The sequence below is a fragment of the Apteryx mantelli genome, chromosome 15 (genome assembly GCF_036417845.1).
Source record: "Apteryx mantelli isolate bAptMan1 chromosome 15, bAptMan1.hap1, whole genome shotgun sequence".
Lineage (NCBI taxonomy): Eukaryota > Metazoa > Chordata > Aves > Apterygiformes > Apterygidae > Apteryx > Apteryx mantelli.
In genome coordinates, this window is record NC_089992.1 from 14,847,305 (window position 1) to 14,870,058 (window position 22,754).

At 38.2% G+C, this 22,754-nt stretch overlaps 2 protein-coding genes across 2 annotated transcripts in view; both read right to left on the reverse strand.

The window, feature by feature from the left end:
* The window catches only part of MYO5C (myosin VC), a 39,571-nt gene extending 35,442 nt beyond the window's left edge, over positions 1-4,129 (reverse strand). The window contains exon 1 of the mRNA XM_067305276.1: positions 4,103-4,129. Within this exon, the coding sequence (XP_067161377.1) occupies positions 4,103-4,129 (27 nt within the window). The remainder of the gene's footprint in view (positions 1-4,102) is intronic.
* Positions 4,130-6,205: 2,076 nt separating this feature from the next.
* Positions 6,206-22,754, reverse strand: part of MYO5A (myosin VA) — a 93,784-nt gene continuing 77,235 nt past the window's right edge. The window contains exons 31-41 of the mRNA XM_067305795.1: positions 22,275-22,473; positions 20,654-20,728; positions 18,576-18,669; positions 16,765-16,911; positions 16,178-16,332; positions 14,842-14,931; positions 13,976-14,126; positions 12,864-13,146; positions 11,845-12,019; positions 10,434-10,514; positions 6,206-9,556 (exon numbers count right to left, since the gene is read on the reverse strand). Coding sequence (XP_067161896.1) covers positions 9,404-9,556; positions 10,434-10,514; positions 11,845-12,019; positions 12,864-13,146; positions 13,976-14,126; positions 14,842-14,931; positions 16,178-16,332; positions 16,765-16,911; positions 18,576-18,669; positions 20,654-20,728; positions 22,275-22,473 — 1,603 coding nt within the window. The 3' untranslated portion in view covers positions 6,206-9,403. The remainder of the gene's footprint in view (positions 9,557-10,433; positions 10,515-11,844; positions 12,020-12,863; positions 13,147-13,975; positions 14,127-14,841; positions 14,932-16,177; positions 16,333-16,764; positions 16,912-18,575; positions 18,670-20,653; positions 20,729-22,274; positions 22,474-22,754) is intronic.

The following is a 22,754-nucleotide window of genomic DNA, read 5'->3' on the forward strand; positions in this document are numbered from 1 at the left end:
TAAAAACTTTAAGTGTAACCTAAATGCTTAAATACAGAACTGGATGCCAGGACTCTTTCTTTTTTTTGGCTCTACCCCTTTGAGTGGGCTAAATTTTTGTGCTTTAATTATTCTTTGTAAAAGAAAAAAAAACGAGAACAGACTAATCTCAGACATACTTATACTACTCTTGCTTAGTATAAAGTCTGCAGAACAACAGAGTGCAAGAAGCTGAACAAGGGCCAGGCTGTTGCCAGGCTGTTCAAGCCCTCTAGCTCCATACTACTGAACAAAGAGAATAAAATACACTTATGGCAAAGCCTCTGATTCTTAGGAGAATTCAAATGAGCAAGCAAGTACCAGAGAAGACGTCTCATTTAGTAGAATTTAGAAAATCACTTCCTTGAACTCAAATGTAGGATACTGAACTTAAAAAACATTCTGCCATAAGCACAGATGTATACACAAGAAAGCCTCTACACAGCTACCTTTTTTCTCACAGGACTGCAGAATAACCTCCAAATAACATCTTCCCCTGTTCTACCGCAAACTTCAAAGACTACTGGCAGGTTTCTTTATTTACAAGCGACCAGCTGGCTCAGCTGGAATCATTCCCAGTAAGGTACTTCAGCTTCAGGAAGAACACATTGTACCTAAAAGCACTTATTTCCAATGGAAGTGGATGAACTTTAATTTTCTTTTAGGTGTTCAAAGAATTCAAACAATAAAATTACCTCTAGTTGTCTGAGGTATAAAGGTTTAAACTCTGCAAGAATAAATGATGCTGAGTGTAAAGTACTGATACATGACAATCCACTGCAATACATGCCTACCTTTCCCATGCTGTTGTCATAGGGTATGGACTAAATAGTTCAGGTATTACTGAATAAATACCCATTTAAAAGCACTCAACTTTAACTGCAATACAAAAGAATAGTATTTAAAATTGCTGGCAATACAAGGATGTATACCCTGATGACTTATATATTAAAATATTAGACAATTCCATTTATAATTCATAGTATCATGTTTAAATGACTTCTCATTGCTGCTGAAAATGATGGTCAAAGATTGGGCTACCTGGGTTACCAGCAAATTTGTTTTGTCCTGTACAGACCATCTAGTTTTCCTATGCTGAAGTTAAAATGCTGAAATATTAGCAATGTCTTTAAATCCTCTGCCCTAGAATTTATAGGAAACAACATTCCTCAGAAGGACACAACACAGTTGGCAACCTTAGGAGGAACCAGAGCCAGGGTTCCCTTCACTAATGTGGAGCACGTCTTCCTCTTCCTGCCAGGGTTCCACAAAGCAGTGCCATCCCTGAAAGCCTCCCTAATGCATTAACAGATACCGTTTTTTAATAACACTGAAATCATATTCAGGATTTGCAGTTTGAGACCATTTGTTGACATGTCACCATCTTCCTTAAGCCTTGATGCAAAATATTTTTACACTGTGTTGCATAGATCTCAGAATGTATTTGGGTGTAAGGAGAAGATAAGAGGAAGAAGAGAGGTGTCAGAAAAAAAAGCATGAAAATCCTAATAAAGTACATTCCACTACAAAGTTTCTTACAGGCCACCTCTCCTAATTTGTGATAAAGTAACACTAGAGAGCACAGAACCATTAGATCACTGTATCCAGTCCCTGCTGTCACTACCAATCACGTCATAAAATCCTGTTCCAGCATCTTTCTGTTCTGATAGCCAGAAACCTTCTTTTAATTCCCCCGTCCTAGCTATATCTACGGTCTGTTTGTACCAACCTTGTCCTGTATTTAAATAATACTGTGACAACTGCTGCAACTGTGTACTTGGAAAATCAACATTAGTCAAGGATTTCATGAAGTGTTAACATACCCGTAGATACCTAGGACCTTTTATTTTTGTGTTGCAACTGTTATTTTGGCAGAGATCACTTTTTTCTTCTCTAACTTGGAGGAAGCCCTGGCAGCTCCAGCAGATCCTCAGCACATGAGGGTTTCCATCCTGAGGACCCTACCGAACCCCGCAGAGTACAGCGCCAATGGCGAATGCCTACAGACGTTCCTGCAAACCACACTATACCTCAACAGCAGCTTTCCAAACTCCGACCTCCGAGCACCACCCCAGAACAATGTAGGACAAGAGGGTCTTTTGCAGGGACCCGCAACAAGTTAGGTCGGGCTGCTCAGTGCTTTCTCCGGCTGAGTTTTGAGGACCTCTAAGGATTCAGTTTCCTACACTTTTCTGGGCAATCATACGTCAGCCTGGCGTGTACGCCAGGTGATGAACAGCAACCAAAACCTCAGCCACTTTCACAATGCCTCATAGCTGATGTCTTCAGCATAATGGAACTTTTTCATACAACGGAACTTTTTCATACTTTTTTCATACTTTTTCATATGACCCCAAACTGTAATGATGACAGCGTTTTCATCTATCTGACCACAGTGGAAAAAAAACTTCACAAACATCCATTTAACAGGCAAATGAAAGACATGGTTAACAAAGTCAGTTTTATCTTGGCTTTTTCTGTGTGTATCTAAGTACAAATCAACTTTTATTTGTATCATTCTCACATAATCTTGTTTTCCTGGCCCTTTAAAATATTTATATATCTATTTAGAGCCTTTAAATGGAATTCTTTATTTATTATTATTCTAAGTAAGTCAAGAATATCACAGCCAAATAGCCTCAGGAGAACTTACCACGTTCCCATGTAAGAAACTGAAGTACACAGACAAGAAAGGAAGGGAGAAAAAAGAAACAGCATGTGACCAAAGTAATTATTCTTCAAAAACGTCCTTGTGGTTCCAGGAGCCTCCATTGGCAAACGTACCCAGCCTACCAAAGTTCAGTTTCTCCAAACCCTGCCTTACAAGTAAACAGAAGGGAATTCGCTCATTTTCGTATCAAGTTACACCCACCCTCTTTCCTCCCCTTTACCTGTGTAACACTAGTCCTGATAAAATAAAAATGCATTTGCTCTTTCAGCTGCTCACAGAGAGTGCGGCATTAATGCAATGAATGAATACATACCGTTGCAGCAAAAGGCTGAACAGGAGTTTATTATGATATCTGGTTTTGTGATAAAAGAGATACAGGGTTATAAATTAGTAATATATGTTCATGTTGTTTACTTTTTGTTATTTAAAGTTAAAACAAATTATATGTCACAACATTATGGTGACTACAGGAAAAAATGGGTAAAAATTTGAGAAAAAAAATACACCAGCTGCATTTAGAAGTAAGAATCTTTGTTTTGTTTCCAAAATTGCCAATCATATTCAATATTGACATGAAAAGAGAGAGCACTCCGTGATGCAGTGGCTGCGGAACTGCTGTTAAACCTTAAAATCGCCTTATTGCTACCTTATCAGACACCTTTGTCTAAAAAAGACTAAAAGTCTCAAAAAAGATGTTGTCCTGGAGTTTTATAGTTTCTCCAGATTTGCTTTAGCTCACCTGATACCTGTGACAGCGATCTTTAAAATAAATCTGACATTTACACAGCCTTAGAAACAGCATCAGCACAAGAAATTCGTGTGACAGCAGACACGACCATGCAAACTCACTGACCAGCCCCTCACGTTGACGATGTGCTTTCTACAACAAGCAATAGCAAGTCCGAATTTTTCCTCAGTCCCATGTTAAAGCACCAAGCGATGAATTAGCGTATAGAAGCTGTTTACGGACTTTTCGATACAGAATCAAAACGCGAACGGCCTTCCTGGCGCGCTCTTACTTGCAGGCAACACATTCCCTCCCTCAGCTCCCAAATCAGCAAATTTTATCGGTAACAGAAGTGAGAGACCGACTTAACATTTTAAGAATGTTTTAACAATTATTAAGAATATTTATTCTTATTATAAATAATTAACATTTTAAGAAACTTCTAAATTTCCTTCTAAATTTTAATAACTGACTGATGCTGAAATCGAACAAGAGCAGCTTGTACAAGCACCTCTGAGCTTCACATCACTCGACTCGGCCCCTCGCCCGCCCCGGCAGTGCCTTCCCTCCCCCCTCCCCTCGCGCGGCGGCCGTTGGTCCCCTCACGGGGCGGCCGCTGCCTCCCTCAGCGCCGCCCCAGCCCCGAGAGCCCGGTGACCCCGAGGGCCGCCCCCCGCCCGGCTCACCCGGGTGTACAGCTCGGCCAGCGCCATGGGGGCAGAGCCCGCCGCCGCCGCCCGCGGGGAGAGACGTGGTGGCGCTGGTTCCGCAGCGGGCAGGTGGCCGGGGCGGGGCGTCCCGCCGCCCCGGCCCGGCAGCGCCGTCCCGGATGCCGGCCTGGCTGCGCGCCGGGGCCGGGCCCTTCCCCGCGGGGGGGAAGGCGGCTCCCCGCCGCAGGCAGGGCGCGGGGGCGGCCCGGGAGCCGCCCCGCCTGCCGCCCGGACCCGCTGCCTCCTCCGCAGCACGCGGGGGCTGGAGCGCGTCCTGGGGCAGGGGCAGGCGGTGACTTCAGGAGCTGCAAAACGAGCTTTACAAGTCCGGAATGGCGGAGGGCCGCCTAAGATACGCCTGCCTCGGCTATGTGTCCACCTGCAGTGGCTGGAGGCGTTCAGAAGCGCAGAGGAGTTTGGGCACCCTTCCCTGCTCCCAACTCCCCGCTGCGCTTTCCCGAGCGCGGAGTCCGGGGCCGACAGCTATCGCCACCCATTGCTAAACCAGTCAGAACATGCTGAAGTGTGCAGGGCTGTTTATGGGCACGAAGCATCCTCAGTGATTGCGTACACATAGGTGCCTTAAAATGCTACTGGGTACAGTTGGCATCTTGGATAAAACTTTGCTAATAAACAATTATGACTTGGCTAGATGCCAGACTGATTATGAGGAGAGCCTTTCCTGAGCAAATAAAAAACAACAAAAATATTAATCACCTGGCTGTAAAACACCATGAAGGTGTTTCTCTAACAAACTTAGAATGAAATAAAAAACCTCGAAATGCATGTGCTAAGCTTAGGGCACTAGCAGGTCTTATACTTAAAGCAGATCTGAATTTCAGAGGGCTGCTACTCCTCCCTTCCAGCCTGATACTGTAGAGCTTTCATAATACAGCAAACCTGGTGAAACAGTTATAGAAATTTTAGTACACAGTACAGGAATTTTAGTGAATTACAAATCTTAACTCTTATTTTAATAGCATTTAGTTAGTCTTTGGTAACAAATGGTCCTGACAGAACTGGGTTATGTCACACAAAATACTTTCAAATATGCCCAGAAATTTATGTCATGCTCTCGGTATCTGGGTGCGTATTTATACAACCCTCAGGTTTTAAACAACTCCCTTTACAGTCAACAGTAAAACCATGAGATCATCTGGGGAATCTGCTAGCACACAGTATATGAATTCTGATTTATGTTAAGAAATTATGAAGTTCCTGTATTTTCATACCTCCCTGTGAGCATTAGGTCCACCATTTGCAAACAGACTGTAGATAGGGGTCAACATCTGAACGCAGTTCAATCAGTAATCCTAGGAACCGTACCCCAACCAATTCTTAATGAATATGCTAAAGTGGCCAAAGCAGGACAAAGCAATAGAACTAACGAAGCAGGATCTTCAAAAGCTCCTAGAGTTGTGCAAAAAATGAAGGAGAGGAAAAACACTGTAAGGGTTTTACAGAGAGTAATGGGGAGGGAGGAACGGTTTTGTTGGAGGGACCAATGAAGAGCAAACAAGCTAATCCAGAACTCAGAACAGTAAGTTTGTAATTGAGAAGACAAGACAACCAGCTGCAGGACCAGGACGCTGAATAACCCAAAGGTGTCTGACTTAACCACAGGATATAACAATATACAGAATAATATAAAGAACATCCCAGAAGAAACTATTGAGGAAAAATGCATACAGAGCTTATTACTTTGTCTAAATCCGTGCATTTCAGGACAGGTTACATTTACTACATATCACACACAGAAATTCAAAGCATTCAGGTGGCAAGGTGTGTGTACCTGAACCACAGGGAGCGTGAGGAGAGAGGGAGACCAGCACTGCTCCAAGACAAGGCAGCTAGAGCACATCTATAATGGCTAACAGACGGAAAGACGCCCCAAGAGGAGGTTTGGGACAAAAGACAAGACAGTTTTGTAATCCATTTAGTCCAAAGAAAGTCTGTGAAAACTTGGGAAAAGGAGGAGGGATGCAGGAGGCATCCAGCTGGACAGGCAGAGTCAGAAGTGTGACAGCCCCATATCTGTGTATTCATCCAAAACCCAAACAAACAACCCCAAAACAAAGCAAATCTTACAGTTGTATTTTTATTTGGACAGTTTCCAGTGATAGCTAATAGGCTACAGTTTTTATGATGCATACATTTACTAAGTAGAACATCAGACACTACAACAGATCAGAGCTCAGGTCATTCTGATAATATTTTGGTTTTCATCCATGTACTTCAGTGGTATCTAGTGAAAACCTATCATTAAAGGCTTTTATTTACCAGATGAATTATCAGCATCTTAAAAAAAAATAATTTACTCATAGTTTTTGTATGGCATTTGAAATGTGTTCAGTTTAAATCATAAATTATCTTCAAATTGCAAATGCTGGTGTTTTCAAGTTGGGAACAAATGTTACTGGATATAAATCCACTGTTCAACATTGATGCTGATCCTGTTTTTCTCCTGTGATAGGTAGGCTAGACTGATCACATTTAATGGACTTAAGCACTTTCATGTTTCATTCCAGATCAAAGTCTGAGAAGCAATCTGTTAAAATTTGTATAGAAGATGGTGCTCTAAATGTCAGAATAAAATGATCACTGGAATAAATATACAACAAACTGAATGAGGTAATTTTTGTGCAAAATCTCTAGAATAACTGTATAATTCTAATGGGACATTGGCAAGTATTTTCCAGCATCCGATAGAATCTATTATAGCAATAGATAATAAATTAAAATATAAAAGATATGTCCACATTAAAAGAGCATAACCATGATTCAAAGGAAAAAAAAAAGTTGTTAAAATAATTTTGCATTAGTTTCCATGGTTAAAGAGCTATTAGTCCTAAGGTGAAAGATACTTTATATTATACACCAACACTAAAATTTTACTTCTGAAAAGTGCATGTAAAATACTGCCATGTAAAATATTAGATGAATTACCAATTACACATTTATTTCAACTTAAAAATATTTTCCTTTAAAACATGTCAAGCAGCATATACTTTTAATGTGATATAAAAGTAATACCAGTCAAACCACTGAGTTTAAGGATAATACCTATAAATTACTAACACTACTTTCTTTTAAGGAAACAAGATACAATAAGGCTTTTTACAGGTAAACAAACTTTAAAAATAAACAAAAGTACATTTAGGCATACGTTTTAATATGCTACTGCTTAAGTATTGGACACTTTTCCTGATCTACAGTACGAACATACTGTAATGCCATTTTTTTGTTTTTCAATAGGAGAAAAATTTTGTAGGTCAGCATGTTCTCACATGTTTTCTCTCTAACCTTGTTACTGGATGTGAAGACTTTCCCATTACATTCCCGCAAGTACAGTACCCTAAAAGTAAAAAACTACTATAACCCACCATTATTATATTTTACCTTATTTGGAGCCACTTACAGTAGCTGTAGTTTCAGAAATAAAGTAACATCTGAAAAAAAGAGATTTTGATATGCTATGCACAGGTAAATAATTTAAATCATTTAGCAAGGCTCATTCAAAGTATTTATGCAATGCAATAGTAGGTTCTTGAAAGTATCCATGTGATCCATCAAACATAGGATGGGGCATACACATTGAAAATAAAACAACATGAGCATTTCAGAATGTTACTGACAAAGTTTAGGCTGTCTTTATTACAGATTTTATCAGCAACCATATGAACAGCATGTCTACCTCTCAAGTTAAACAACTGAAATGTTTTGGTCTGCTTAACAGCAAAAATTATTCTGTGTGTTTGCAGGCAAACTGATAAGTACCTCTAGATTATTTCTCTATATTTTTAAAGAAATTAACGTTAAGTTGCTAATTTTTAAAATACATTAAAAATATTGCACACTGCAACTGAGTAATATGTGTGACTTTTACATGTTACATTTGAGCTATACACCACAAACTATATGTTTTAAAGTTCAGAATTGGAACCTTAAGCAAGGCCTCTGCCTTTATTGTTGCACACTGTGAAATGTGAATTCTATATAACAGATCTAAGGCATGTAAGAGGGAAAAATCTTTATGGTAAGATGTACAATAGCCAAAATAACTCAGTTTCTAGTTCTGCACTCTGGGTCTCAGAACATTATATAAGCAAGAATCACAGTCAAATGATAGCATCATAGCCAAAACTTACTGAATATTTTTCCTAGCCAACTTTGCAAAGAACATGAGACTTGGGCTACTGCAGAAATTTTGTATCAATATTTTTCCTCTCAAATATCAGTATGAAAGAATATAATTTATAAAGTGGCAACAAAACAAAACAGACAATGATACTAAAAATACAGACTGTTGTCTCTGGGGTCTACAAAGAAAGAAAAACATTGGACAAACTACAAAATTTAAATAAATACTAACATCATGATTGACTTTTGATCATTTGCTTCAGCATACTGTATTTTTAGATAACTACTTTAAAAAACCTAAGCATGTAACTTCCAGTGTGCTACTTGTGCTTAGTTACCATTTTCCTTTACAGGTGATATTTGATAACATTTGCAAAAATCCAGTTAAAGTAATAGACTGCATTGGACTGTAAACAAGGTTGACAACAAAAAGTGACATATCTCGTTTTTAGTGCCTAATATGATACTGTCATACATTAAAAAGAACACAATATGCAGCAGCGATTTAATATTCTTGGTAAACCACAGTACTAACAAACAACCACCTATGTTATACCATGTAGTAAGCTATAAGACTTATCACTATAATTTATGTCAAACTGACATAAATAAGGAAGTGGTTTAAGAAATTATTGTATATATTGCCAGTTTTTGTTTCTCCATTCCAGTTTTTACAAATTAAATGTAACAGGCTCCCAAGTGACTGTGTATTCTACTACAAAATGCCTTACTTTTAAGTCTTCCATGTTCAGGACTGTGATGTCCTTATTGGTCCCTGCCTACAAGAAGATTACACACGGAGTTTAATTTACACTATTTAAATATGTTACTAAAGATCTAAAAACGTCTCTAGACAGCTTAAGACACAATTTTTGCCCAAGCCCTATTTCCACACTCCAGAAATGTATGAGTCAGTAATGTCTTCATAAATGTAATGACTTAACACAAATGCACATCCTTCTATTAGCCTTCTATCTGTGGTGCTCTTATGTAGTTTTCCAGCTACTTTTACTACAGATCTGGGCATATATATACTGTTTGTTCAGAAAATGTGTTTTCAGTGGCTCACTAGATTTTAATGGGTAAAGATGCTGAGCAACTGAGGAGCCATCTATCGCTGACAGCGCATCCTTGGGATCAGACACGTGATATGAAGCCCAGGCCCAAGCTGGCTGGAATCTGAATGGTTTCTAATGCCAGAGAGGATGGATTAAATGGAAAGGTAACAGGAAAGATGTGTTTAGCATCCATGAGCAATTGAGGAGAGTCCTTCCTGTCTCTCAAACGCATCTGGAAAGATAAGAAAGTGATTACGTTAGCATTTAACTCCCTCATAGATAAAAATAATCATCTTGCAATGAGGTAGTATTTCATCTACGTGTATTGTCATGTGTACACACACACACACACAAATCCTATGGCAACTTGACCTGAAACATTTATAACAACTGTGCCATTATACTGTGGTAACTTTGGGTAGTTTCAACTCTGCATATCTTCCCCTTACGATGCAACCTGAAGATATTTAGATTCTCTGTAAAAGGTAGAATTTGCTCACTATCTGGTTACTGCATTTTTTCAGTAAATCGAATGAAAATTCTATTTCGGTTTCGCCTTTCTAATCTCCCTTATCCTGCTAGTAATGTAATTAAACTTCTGACAGACCAGAAAGACCATCTTTGTTTCTTTTCTTTTGTTCTACTGGCTGCTTTTCTTTTGTTTTCATCAGTATATTTAGAATTACAAGGGCTAAGTGAAGAACTTCTGAAACGTACACAGGCCTCAGTTTTCAAAGCACTCTCATGAAGACACAGGTCTGACAAAAGTAAATTTGCATATACAAATGTTAACACTTGAAAAGTGGGCATACAAGAGTGTTTACATACACAAAGTTGTATAAGCACAAAAATCCCTCATTTTCTGAAAAATCTCGCACATACAGAGGGGTAAACTGTAACATTTTTATGAAAGTCTGGAAGCAGTAAACTGCGAATACTTAAAATTTTAAGTCTGACATCATCTTTTCAACACAGGAGAAACAAGTACAGCTAAAAAGTCTAGTTTACTTGAGATTCCTGAATATGTTTGAGGACATGACTTGTTTTGGCTCATCAGTGGGTTTCTTAGAACTAGTGGAATGTTTTTTGATGAAAAGATATAGCCATACCTGTATTGTACGTATAAATGATACCAAGACTCTTTCTTCAAACTCATTAACTGGAGTATACAAATTCAGAACTTTTACAATCTGTGAAGAAGAAAAAACATTCTTAGTTTCATTTTATTGATGAATCAACAGGCACATCCATGGTTCCTAATAATACATTTTTTAATTAGCTATTTTGAAAAGAAAATTCTTTACAAGTATTCATTCTTTTTTGCTTTATTGATTCATTATCTATTTAAAGCTATGTTATAAATCTGTCTTCTTCAGACTGTATGTTCTTTGAAGGCAGAAACTCTTATTTTCACATGTGTGGAAAATGCGAAACTGTGGAAAATCAGATGATAAATAACTCATTGTATTCCCACACCTGCTAGAAACACGCTCAATTTTTCTACCTGATTTTGACTCTATACTTATGACCTCCCCCTGCTTCCATTCAAGAGAGTCTTGTGACTTCACTGCTTTTCAAGAGAGTGTGTTATTTTAAAAGTAGGGCTAAAACCACCAGAGGAAAGAACTGCAACACAAAGGCTTTAAATAATAACAAGGGCTAAACATCTACAGCTTATATAAAATTCTCTTTAGCCTTTTACATTATACTATTTAAAAAAAAAAAACAACACTTTTTAACAAAGCTATAAAAATTGAGGCACGTGGAATTAGAACTTCAGTGCAAAACTTGCAGGTTTTCCAGTAACATGAATTTCTAAATCAAAATCATTTTATCAGTGCAACTGCTAGTTCTGATACCACTTTGAGAGAAATCTGTTCCTTTCCCAGATGAGAATGTTTAGTAATCACCCAAGACGCTTTTATTTAGGAATAACTGAATCCACTCTATGCACATGTAACATAGTTGAAAAAAATGCAACTTATCTGTACAAAGTCTAAGCTTTCATAAATAAAAGTCTTCAGCTGTGCTGTTTACTGAGATATACTTGGTTCAGTCTTTTTGAGGCTAATGGGTACAGTAATATAACACTTTTGAATGCAGACTCTGAAACAACAGCTCTGTGTGAATTATCCATTAATTTAATTGGATACTAACTCAGATGCCAAAAAGATAATTTCCTAGTATCCCAGGCAGAGCTGCCCAGAGTACAGAGATGTCAGTGAAGATTTCTTCCTGTGCATTTTCACAATCTAAGAGACCATGTATAGTATTACACGCTGCACAGTCAATCAAGATCTCTCTCATTTGGACAAGTTTAGCTTGAAATTTAGACTCAGAAAAGATCCGTTCCTTTTTATCCCCTCTAATTTAAACTGTTTTAGCTGTACTAACTCAAAATAAAGTCACAAATGTTCAATTCATGTGTGACAGCAGTGCAGGCATGCCTAGCAGAGCAGAGAAGTGCTCACAAGTGACAGTAAAAAAAAAAAAAAAAAAAGACACTGAGAGTTCAGTTACCTGGGCAGTAGTCAGAGCATTGCACATTGAACAAATGGCTTCTGCATCTTCGTCCGTTTTCTTTTTCACTTGCAACAATTGTGCAGCCTGGATGAGTGGTTCCAGTGTTTCTTTAGCCCCACTATTCATCAGATTTTTATCACGCAGCCATTCTTCAAGTTGACTCACATTGTATCTGTACAAAGAGGTAAGAGTACCAGGACATTAATGTTTGACTATGACTAAATCAAAAGAGACTGCAATTTCTCTTTCACAGTTTGTTCTTTGTCCATATATGTTTTTACTTCACAGCCTTGATTTCTTGTAATTCACAGTCGTGATTTCTTGTAATTTTATTTTCATATAATTTCCCTTTAATTAAGAAAGGAAAATTTGAGTTTTAAAACAGTTGGAAACTATGGCCAAAGGCTTCCACTAACTACTTGTTTCACTGTTCCTCTTACTGGCAGGAGTGTGACAAGTATGTGAAGAAAGACAAACAAGATTTTGTCCATATAACTGCACAGTGAGGCTCTTCAAGATTACTTGAGGCACTGGAATGCCTTGGCTAAATTCCCTGGCATATGCTGGTAGAATTCATTGGACAACTGATGCCAAGGGCAAGAATAGAATAAGATGGCTTTACAGCAGGAAGCAGCAAATTACAATATGCCTGAACACAGCAGGTATCCACTGAGCCACCAACCTACAAAGAACAGAGCAGGCATGTTTGCTATTCCTCCCTAAAAGCTAAAGAAGCAACTATCAACATTTCAGCTACAATTCTGGTTCCTGCTTGTCAACAAAATATTTTTGATTTACTCCTTCCAAATTTCCTTGGAAGACAGAGAGAAACCTCTCTGAGGAGTTCAACTGAACCCCTCAAAATCAGTTTAACAGCATCTGCAACTGTTTGTGTGTGAAATAAGAAATGCTTAAAGTATATCTGCCATTCCATCAAAACAATTGTCTGCAATGTCAAGAGTTCACTATGATTTCCAGAAGCACATTCAAGAGAAGGATGAAAAGAGCTGTCTTACCTTATCTGCATTCCTTTGCTCCATGAGCACATGTCCTTGCGCAGGAGAAGATTATTAAGCGTCACAGCCCCAATGATGTAGAACATCTGCTTGACAACCTGCTTGATCAGCTCTGGATCCATTCCATGCTGACACATCACCGAATGGAAAGAGTTCAGCTGTCGAATAATAGAGTCCAAAGTGTAGGTCCCTTCATCAGCAATGCTAGATGTTCTCTTCCGCAGCCCGGTTGGCTTCACCCCTGAGACACCTTGGATAGTCTCATGCTCCAGCATTCCTGAAACTGTATTTGGTTGACAACATTATTATAATAATCAAAAACTAGCTAGGAGCAGATGAACTGTGCAAACCAGCGAGACTTAGTATTTACTCACACTTAGTATTTACACACAGAGAGCAGGCTGGGCTTTTTTCTAGTCACACTTTACCATGATTTCCAGCAGTCCTCTCAGTGCCCCACTATGTTCTGCAAAATCTATGCTTACAGGGTTATTACAAAGATTCCAGCATGTATATTTGAAAGGAAGATCTGACTGTAGCTCAGCAAAATGGTCAGATGAGCAGCAGAGAAAACCAAGAGCTGTTCCATTCTTCTAAGTGGTGTGATCGGAAAGTGTTAACAAAAATTTGTGTGCAAGTACTGTCTGATAAGAAAAATGGAAGGTACTTTTAATGAAAAAAATCTCTCTGAATATAAGCTTTGTCACTGCTATTTCACTGCTGATTGCTGTCCATAATGACAACCAGCTACTTTTTCTCCATGTTCATTATGAATTCTCATACAATTAAGTCCAATTTTTCCAAGGGACATTTCCCAACACACAGGGCAATGAACGTCAGACTGTCCTAACAGTGGTTCCTTCCTGTAAATACATGATTTATGACAAGTGTTAATAAGGTAAATCCATTTATTCTGTCAGAAGAACTAGCCACAGTTCTTTTTTTCTGCTAATCCAACCTGTTCAGTGTAGTCCTTGTCATCTATAAACAGAGTATCAGCAGAACTATTAACAAAACTGTACCGTGTAGGAAGAAATACAAGACGTTACCACCATCACAATTCTCCTTTTGTTACTATGGCATGAAGTTTAAGGAATGAATCTTTGCCTTACCAATCATCGGTTGCAGAATGTTTTCCAACACTCTGACAAGCTGTTGGTAGATCTGAATAGCCAAGTCACTCAGTACTTGTCTGTATTCAGCTAAGTCAAAATTAGTGAGGCAGTGTTCATTCTGACGAGGTGTATTATGCTTCATGAATCCCTGCATTCATAAAATAACATAAACAAATGCTTTGATGGAACACAAAACCATTATGCAACACCAGTATTTATATTGTTTTCATGCAACTGACAAATGATACTTTCAAGATAATATTCACAGTCCCTCAAAATTGTAATTTTGAAGTTGTTCTGATTGCAACTAACGCTAGAGTTTGCATTTCAATTATGACTTGTGTAATGTCTGCTTCCTGGACTTGAAGCTTCAAGTATCTGACACAGGCATAAACTCTGCCGGCTTTCCGGCAGGCAAGGCCCTTCCCTCCCACTCCAGCATGGGCAATCTTATCTGGCCACTTTCTGCCAATATCCCAGTTAAATCTGAAGAAGGAATTAGGCATATCATAGCTTTCAAACTGAAATTGGTCTGCAATACCACCGCTAAAGTGCTTAATATGACCTTCTTCACAGGAAGGTCAGTGAATCTTTACTAAACAACACAATGCTAGGAACCTGATTTTCATGCTTAATCTGAGTTAGCACTTTCAGGAGCACAAAGCCACCTAGCCTGTGGCCCCCTAGCCTGTGATAAAGGGACATCGGTTTAAACCTTATCTCCCTGTGCTTTCTACTGAAGTCATCACCATCATTCCAAACAGTGTAGCTGTTTTTAAGGGACTATTACAGGAATTTGTTAAAGAGTAGTGATCGCAGTGGTATTATAAAGCAGAAGAAACCAAAATAGGAGCACTTCCTACCTCTTCTCCACTATATTGCTTCAAACAGTGCAAAAATCGACAGGTGTTAGATAGCCAGAATGACACAGTTTCAAAGTCATCACCTCTTTTCTGGAAATAAAAACAAATACATTTCAACAAAGACTGGTAAGAGGGATAAAATAATAAAACATTAGATAAATAATTAAGCAGCTCAAACCCACTTTCTTCTTGTAGCTCCTCAGCTTCTGATGTTTCGCAAAACTTGGTGTATTTCAGGAACAGATTTGAAAAGCAAGGTTTTTGACAAAAACCCATTACCCCCCCCCCCCATTTTCTGTAACATTCTTTAAGAACACTCAAAATACGATTTCCTCCACTGCTATGACGTTTCTGTATTTTACAGATCCACGCTAACAGCGCTGTGCAGAATCACAGGGCAATGCGGTTGTATTCCCAAAACACCCATTCTGTGGCATGACACCCGGTGCAAGAAGAGCCCAACACGAAGGATGGTAATGAGGCATAGCCAGAAGAGGGAGTGGAAAGCAATTCATTTTTGATGAATGTCATTTAGGTCATAACCATTCTGGCAGCCTGATGGGGGGGGGACAAAAAAAAAAAAAAAAAAAAAAAAACCTCCTCCTGAAAGAACACAGAAACTAGTATGGGCTATTTCTGTAAATAAAGTTTCTAGACCTCTATAGCATGCACTCTATTTACTTAAATGTCCAAAAATTTCCCTAAAAATCTAAGCTCCTGCAGAATTGTCTACTGAACCTTTTTTTCCAAAACGTGTAGCTTAATTAAATGATTGTTTTGAGCACAGCTGTTTTAATTAACAACTAAAAAAGCTCCGTGAAGCATAAAGGGAACTGCATAAAGAACCTATTTATAACTTAATATTGCCTTCAAGATACCTCTGGCCTAAACCTTTCTAGGCCACTCACTGCAAGGACTTAAGGCAGTAACATATTATCATCAATATAATCTGTAGATGAAGCAAATGAGCAAATCTTTCAACCAAAACAGCAAATGAAACATTTGCATTAAGTGTTCTGGACAGGATTTATAAAGACTCATGTTATGCAAATGACTGTACTCAAAGCTTTAAAGTTATAGCTCCAGAGGAAGAGGACTGTTCAAAATGAAAATAATATAGTTCTTTTTTCATTGATTCAAAGCATCTGTGCTATTGTGTGAAGAAAATGCTATCACTATAATTTGTTGCTTGTTTATACAACATTTGGAACTTCAGGAGGAGTTTACTGATCAGAAATCCAGACCCAGTTCACTGAAAGCCTTTTCCTCTCTCTCTAACATAAAAGCACAAGCAAATTTCAAGTAATATTTTCCTAAACCAAATGGACTAACTAACCTTTAACACTTTTTTGATGCCGTTGATAGTGGATGTCAACAGTGACCTCACTTTTTGGTCATCATTGAGGTAATCCGCATGACGTACACACATGAACAAAATATATGCTGGTAATCCTGGAATCAGGTTGACAGCCACACCGCGTGGTTTCAGCTCTTGGGATAAACAAACATACATTATTTTGTTAAGTTAATTGGAAAGTGTTATATGTGGTAATTGCAACCTCCCCAGTCCCCAGTAATTGCATATGTATGGCCAGTGAAACCTAAGAGCAAACTAAGAGCAAACTAAGAGCAAACTAAGAAGAAAATATGAGGCATTTTCTTAGCAAACTGTCAGAACAAAAGAAAGCATAATTGCCTGCTAAAAAATATGTGGACACATCAATAGGTGTTACACTAATCAAGAAGTGAGATTATGTTCCAGCAGACATTTCATTTAGTTTAATATACAAACTGAACACTGTCAAAATTGAAGTAAACTAAAGGATACATCCCATAATGCAAATTCTAGATTCTTATAGTTCTCTTTTTCATTTTTCAGACCATATGGGAGCAGAGGAGGTTGGAAATGAGAAAGATATTTACCTAAAATAAGATTCTTGACAAGTTTTTGTTCATCCTCCTTCTTATATTCTAACATCCCTTGGAAGTCCTTCTCCTTCCGCGGAATGTTAACTGGACGAATAGGTTCATCGATGATTTGTCCAGGTGATATGTTCTCCATCTGGCCCACTTCAGAAGGGAAAAGAAAAAGAAATGATAAAACGTTTTCCAGTGAAACCAGTGCATACCACAGAAAACTACTACATTTCTATGGAAGAACTCCACCATTTGGAACTAAGGAATGTTTTTCTTTGGTTCCAGCTAACACCTAGCAACAAAACACCCACTAAACAAAAAGACAGATTCTTGATAAATGTATCTCAGGTTAGCATTCTTCCCCTGAAGAATAGTGTAAGTGTGTGAATCACATCTGTTAATACAGAATTACTGCTGATTTCCTGAATTTTATCACATAAAAGCGCAAGGGTCAAGAGATAGCAGTTAATCACATAATCACAGATTAATACTGCAGAGGTCACTGTTAACTGTCCAGCAAAACATCAGCATGCTTCAAGCTTGATCTGTATTGCCTAAAAACTTGCATTTCAAAACATTTTCAAACACAGCCTTTCTAAGTTATTTTCGGTAATAAACGCAGACTAAACAATGTTTTCAAGAACATTTTCCCATTCCATATTGTAAAAACAATATGAACACTACTGTGATCTTATCCAGAGAAGTAACCAAACAATATTGAAAGACTTTGTAATAGCAAACTCCACTTGGGTAACCTTTCAGAAGGATATATGAAATATCCACCTTGCTGCATACAGTACCTCACAAAATCATACTCTACACCTACACTCCACTTGATCGGATAGCAAGTATATTTTTGAAAAGCATACCGTTAGACTTCATCCTAGAAAAGCTACATCCTCTTCTCATAACCCTCCTGTAGCTGCATGTAGTTTCTGCAAACTATTGTGAAATCTGTAAATGTGCTAAATGTCTATTCTTGTAAAATGGGACAGAGAACGCAGAAATCCAAACTGAAGCTTGAGAAAAACTGCCAGTAACTAAAGGATAATATACTCTTGTCAATCTAGGTTTAACTTGATACCACTAATTGCACTGTTCTTTTCAAAAACGGAAGCACTGAAGACTACACAGCCACTAATTTCAATCCTAGTACTCAATAAAAAAGCTTCTGAAGGGTTAGGGCAAGGATTATTTAAAAATGAATTAATTCTTCAACTTTATAAGACTATTAATTGCTTTTAGCAATTAAAATAACTTTACTTATCCAGAGGCATAATAAACTCTCTGTCTCACCAGTCCTGAGATCCTAAGGCAACTCACTTTGACCCACACAAAAATAAAATAAGCTTAGTTTGTATCTCAGTGTTCTCACATTCAGATCTGGCCAGCAACTCGGAAAGGAAACCTCAGGCAGCAAAAGACAATCTCAGCATTCGCAGTTCCAGCAATACAGAAATTCACAATCAAAAGAAAACTGGGGAAGTTAATTCTGCCTGGTTCACATTTAGTAGAGCTTTTGTCTTGTCAAAAACCGACAATGTCTTTGAGTACACAAAGAGGTCAGGTAACACGTTCTCACATTTTTATGTTTCAAAGCAACATCCATCTTTTTTTTCACCGCTTTAAAATACAACAAATCTTCAACATATTTATAAAGGAACACACAGAGCTCCGAGTGCATCTCCTGTTTCTGGAATCAGTTAAGAGAAACGCTACCGAAGACCCCATGCCCTCCAAGGCAGCTAGGACAGATGGATACGATAACAATGGGATCACAAAAAGTAAAACAAAATCTGTGCTTTCTCTCAAAGTACCTTCAAGTTCACCAATCTTCTTAGCAAATACTTTCAACTGTTTCTTTAGCTTGCGAACAGTTTTGTCTTGCTTTTCAAGTTGTTCCATTAAATCCTGTAAATTAAGATGAGAGAAAAATTAACGTATGAGAAAACGCCAAAACTTGTGACAGAGACAAAACCAGGACTGTTAGAATTACAAGACGGTGAGGAAAGCTGAACAGTAGTGCCATCCTCTGGCTGAGGTTTGCAAGCTGGTACACTGCCTATAACACAAGCCAAATATTACAAATATTATTAAGTTATGTGCAGCATGACAAAGGCAAAGCTCCTAGGCAGGTATATTCTGCAGACATTCAGAACTTGGTCAGGTCTTATAGTGAGTAGAAGACATTTTGCTGCAAACAGATCTCCCTAATGCTTCCTCTCTGCTCTTCCAAATGCCTCAGTGAAATTCTTTTCTTTATTACTTAACAGCTAGCCTGTACTTCTGCACCATTTACTCATGTCTTCAGGACTGACTTGTTATTCAAACCTATTCATTTTAAGGGAATATAAAAAAGGAATCTGGAAAAAGAACATAAATTGGATTAAAATTTACTCAAACATCAGGCATCCAAACATATGACATTTCTCGCAACACTCTGCCATCTCCCTGTTGCTTGCTGTCATAACATTTCCTTAGACTGAAACAGAGTTCTTACAGGAATCATCCTTTTATTCTGTACTCGAACAATATCTAGCAGCTAACAGACTTAGTATTGCAATAAAATGGCATTTTTCTTTCAAAGGAACAATCCCCAGAAATCTATCTTTGAATAATTCTGTGAGCAATGGTAGCGTATTCATGAAATAATCATGTAATTAGAAAATGGAAAGTCTTTACAACCGAAGCAAAACCTCAAGCTCAAAAAACCTGAAAGCCATTTCAGATTAAGGGTTTGAAAGCAGCTTAAAAGAAAAATGTTCTTTTTGTAAGCCTGATTCTTCATGGCACTGACATGGATAAGGTACCATGAGCTCTCTGCATCAAAAAACTCAGAGGAACCACAACTTACTTAAAAGTACTGAAAAATGTTAGTGCAGCATTGACAAAAAATGAGAATTAGGCATAAAATTGGTTTTAATCACACAGTAAAGAGTTCACAACCTTATATAACATACTTAAACATAAGATTGTAGACCTGTTGAAAGAACAGAACCAGGGGCATGCTTCATATTCAAAACAGTGGTAAAAATTTTTACAGAAGAAATCCTGTTAATAACATAACTATCTTCAGATATAACAATTTCTACTGAAATTAATTTAAAAAAAAAAGTCTGATTGACTGTTTTGAAAATATTAGTGAAGGGATTTGGTTTCTGAACAACAACAGATATGCAAGAAGGAAAAAAACTTCTTTCTATGGTTCCTCTAAACAAAATAAATAGATTTCACATCTCGTTAATATTTGGAATCTCATAAATGATATTCTTTCCAAGCTTAGGTACAGTACAATCTCTATTTGCTAGCCTACTTTTAATTATTGTGGAAATATATTTTTTCCCATTATTTCCAATTTATCCTTCGGATTTTGCATTTTTGCAAAATGTTAATATAAAACCTCGGACTAACTGCACTGCAAACAGATCTGTGAACAAATTCAGACTAGGGTCGGGTTAGTCACATTTGCAGGCATTACTCTTCTTGATAATTATCTGTAGGATCAGGTCTCTATTTGCTGAGCTGAACATAAATACATCAAAGTTTTAAAGCAAAGATGTGGATCTGAAAATTGAGCATCTTTTGCATCACATATCTCTTTTTCAAGGCATAAAGGCATTTTTAATCCTTAAGTGGTATTCAAAAAGAAACCACTTTGATCACAGTGCAAGACTTATATTAGTAACAAAAACTGTGCATCAAAGAGAGACACTGAGATTACACAGAGGACACTCAGACTAACAAAAAAAGCAGTGAGGGAAGAAATCGGCATCGTGAAGCTCTCTGCAGGGGAGGTTCCTCGGAGAGGGAAAAAGGCAGGCAGCCTGCTGTTCATTAGTGCTCCAGAAACAGCGAACAAGACAACAGAGAAACAGGATTCGTGTGATCTACATACAATCATCCGTTTGTAAAGTGAAATCCGGTACGACTGATACTTCTTGGGATCATCTGCATACAACTCCTCATAAAACTGTAAAAATAGGTACAGGATTGTTTTTCTCCCTCCCTTTGAGACACCGATACTTCAGTAAGCACTGTATAAATACAATCAGGCTAAAACAAGGTCAAGAATCTCTAATTTTTAGGTAGTCTAGTTCTTACGTGCGGGGCTCACTCCAGCCTCTCAGAAAGAGAAGCCAATGTAGATGAGTTGCAGAATGGTCAAATCTTTTAAAAATGGTGAGAAGTATTACTATGTAAGTCTAGATTATAACCTGTGTGAGAATCTGGAAAGGACATTTTCTTATGCTAATAAAGATGGCAACGCAGTGAATACTGAAATTCTAATATCACATCTGGACAGGGATAGGAGTGGAAAATAAACATATTCCCAAAGTGGAATGGGCTCAAACAGCTGAAGTGAAATACTAAGGAACGAGTCTATATTTAACAAGTAAAATTACATTCACTGTATTTGAAAATAAAGAGAACTCCTTTGGGATGTAATTACATGACTGTGTGTTGTCTTGGGAACTCATAATGTGATGAGTAGTTCTCTTGGGGAAAAAAAAGACTAAAAATCATAATATATAACTAGGCAGCAGGAGTGAGCTGTCCAAGATGGAAACATTTGCCATACACCTTTTCCAGCTGGAGATGGTTACTGCTGAGACAAACTTGTAATATATTTTCAATTATGAACATACTTCCAATAACAGCTTACCCTGATCTATCAGCCGAATTACCCATTGATTTCCTCAAAATCTTTGGTACTAAGATGCAAGGAAAGACGTAAGCAGGAAAGACTACACCTTGGTTTGTTTAGAGGACACAATGACACTCAGAGCTAGGAATTTTCTTCCTAAAATAGCATGGTTCATTTTGTCATAAAGAAGAAACTCTATAGGAAGACTCCAGGCTAATGAGCAGTTTATCGATAAGTCAATGACATTTCAGCGTGGGCCTCTTTGGAAAACTCCCTCAGGAATCAACTAGCCTGCACATGACCAACATACCCCTTCAGAGAGAAAGGTAAGGAGTTTCACCTGATCTTTCCTTCATACAAAAATGTTGTACAGCAAACAAGAAACACCAATTAGCCAAATGACTTCCAACCAAGTGTCTTTTTCTAGAACTATTTGTTTCTTCAAAACATATTGAATAGATCTAGCTCATAACACAGTGGATGATCTATGTAGCTTCAGGCAGAGCAGATGGAAAAAGGAAGAAAAGCTACATTTAAAAATTAAAGAACTCCATCAGAGTTGTTTCTACAACATGAGGTCCATGGATATCAATCATTCTGTCTAGGGATGATAAAGCTTATCAGTTGAAACAAGTACTCTTACACTGAGATTCATAAGCTTTCCCCATGCTGGAGACCTCTAAAAAATTCCCTGCAACATTATTACTTCATCAGCAGTCATTAGTCTCTCTCTTATGTTAATTTACCTACACAAATCTATTGCGGTCCTGTAATTTACCATGGGAGGCTGCCACCGGAAAAGTGATAAGAACTTATGGGCAGACAAGTCTCTAAGTCTCGCAGCCTGCTGCTGCAGCATCATTTCCCTTACCAGGTTTTCATTAGTCAGCCGGGTGATCTCATGCTGCAGACTAGCTTCGATCCGGGCCTCGGGGGGCAGCTGCAGGTTCTGCGCCAAGAGCTGCTGCTGGCGGTTGTTTTCTTCCTTCAGACTCTGGATCTCACCTCGCAGCGACTCCAGTTCATTCTCATGGCTCTTCTTCTGCGACTGAAGCTGACACTCCAGCAGCCTAAAGAAGTTGAGCAACAGTTGCAAGACACTGAGAAAGCTGCACCCCGAATTTGCAGAGGGAGCCTAAAGCTTTAGTTGCTGCTCAGGAACAATTAGCCATGGCTTGCAAGGGAAAATGAAAAAGGCAGAGTACTCTTTAAACCCTTCAATATGCCTTCTAATTAAAGCTTGTATGATCAAAAAGTGGAGAGAAACTAATTGTGACACTGCTTTGCATTTGCTTTCTGATTGAATAAACACTGTGTATAGTACCACAGAGAACATGTATTGCTAAGTCTT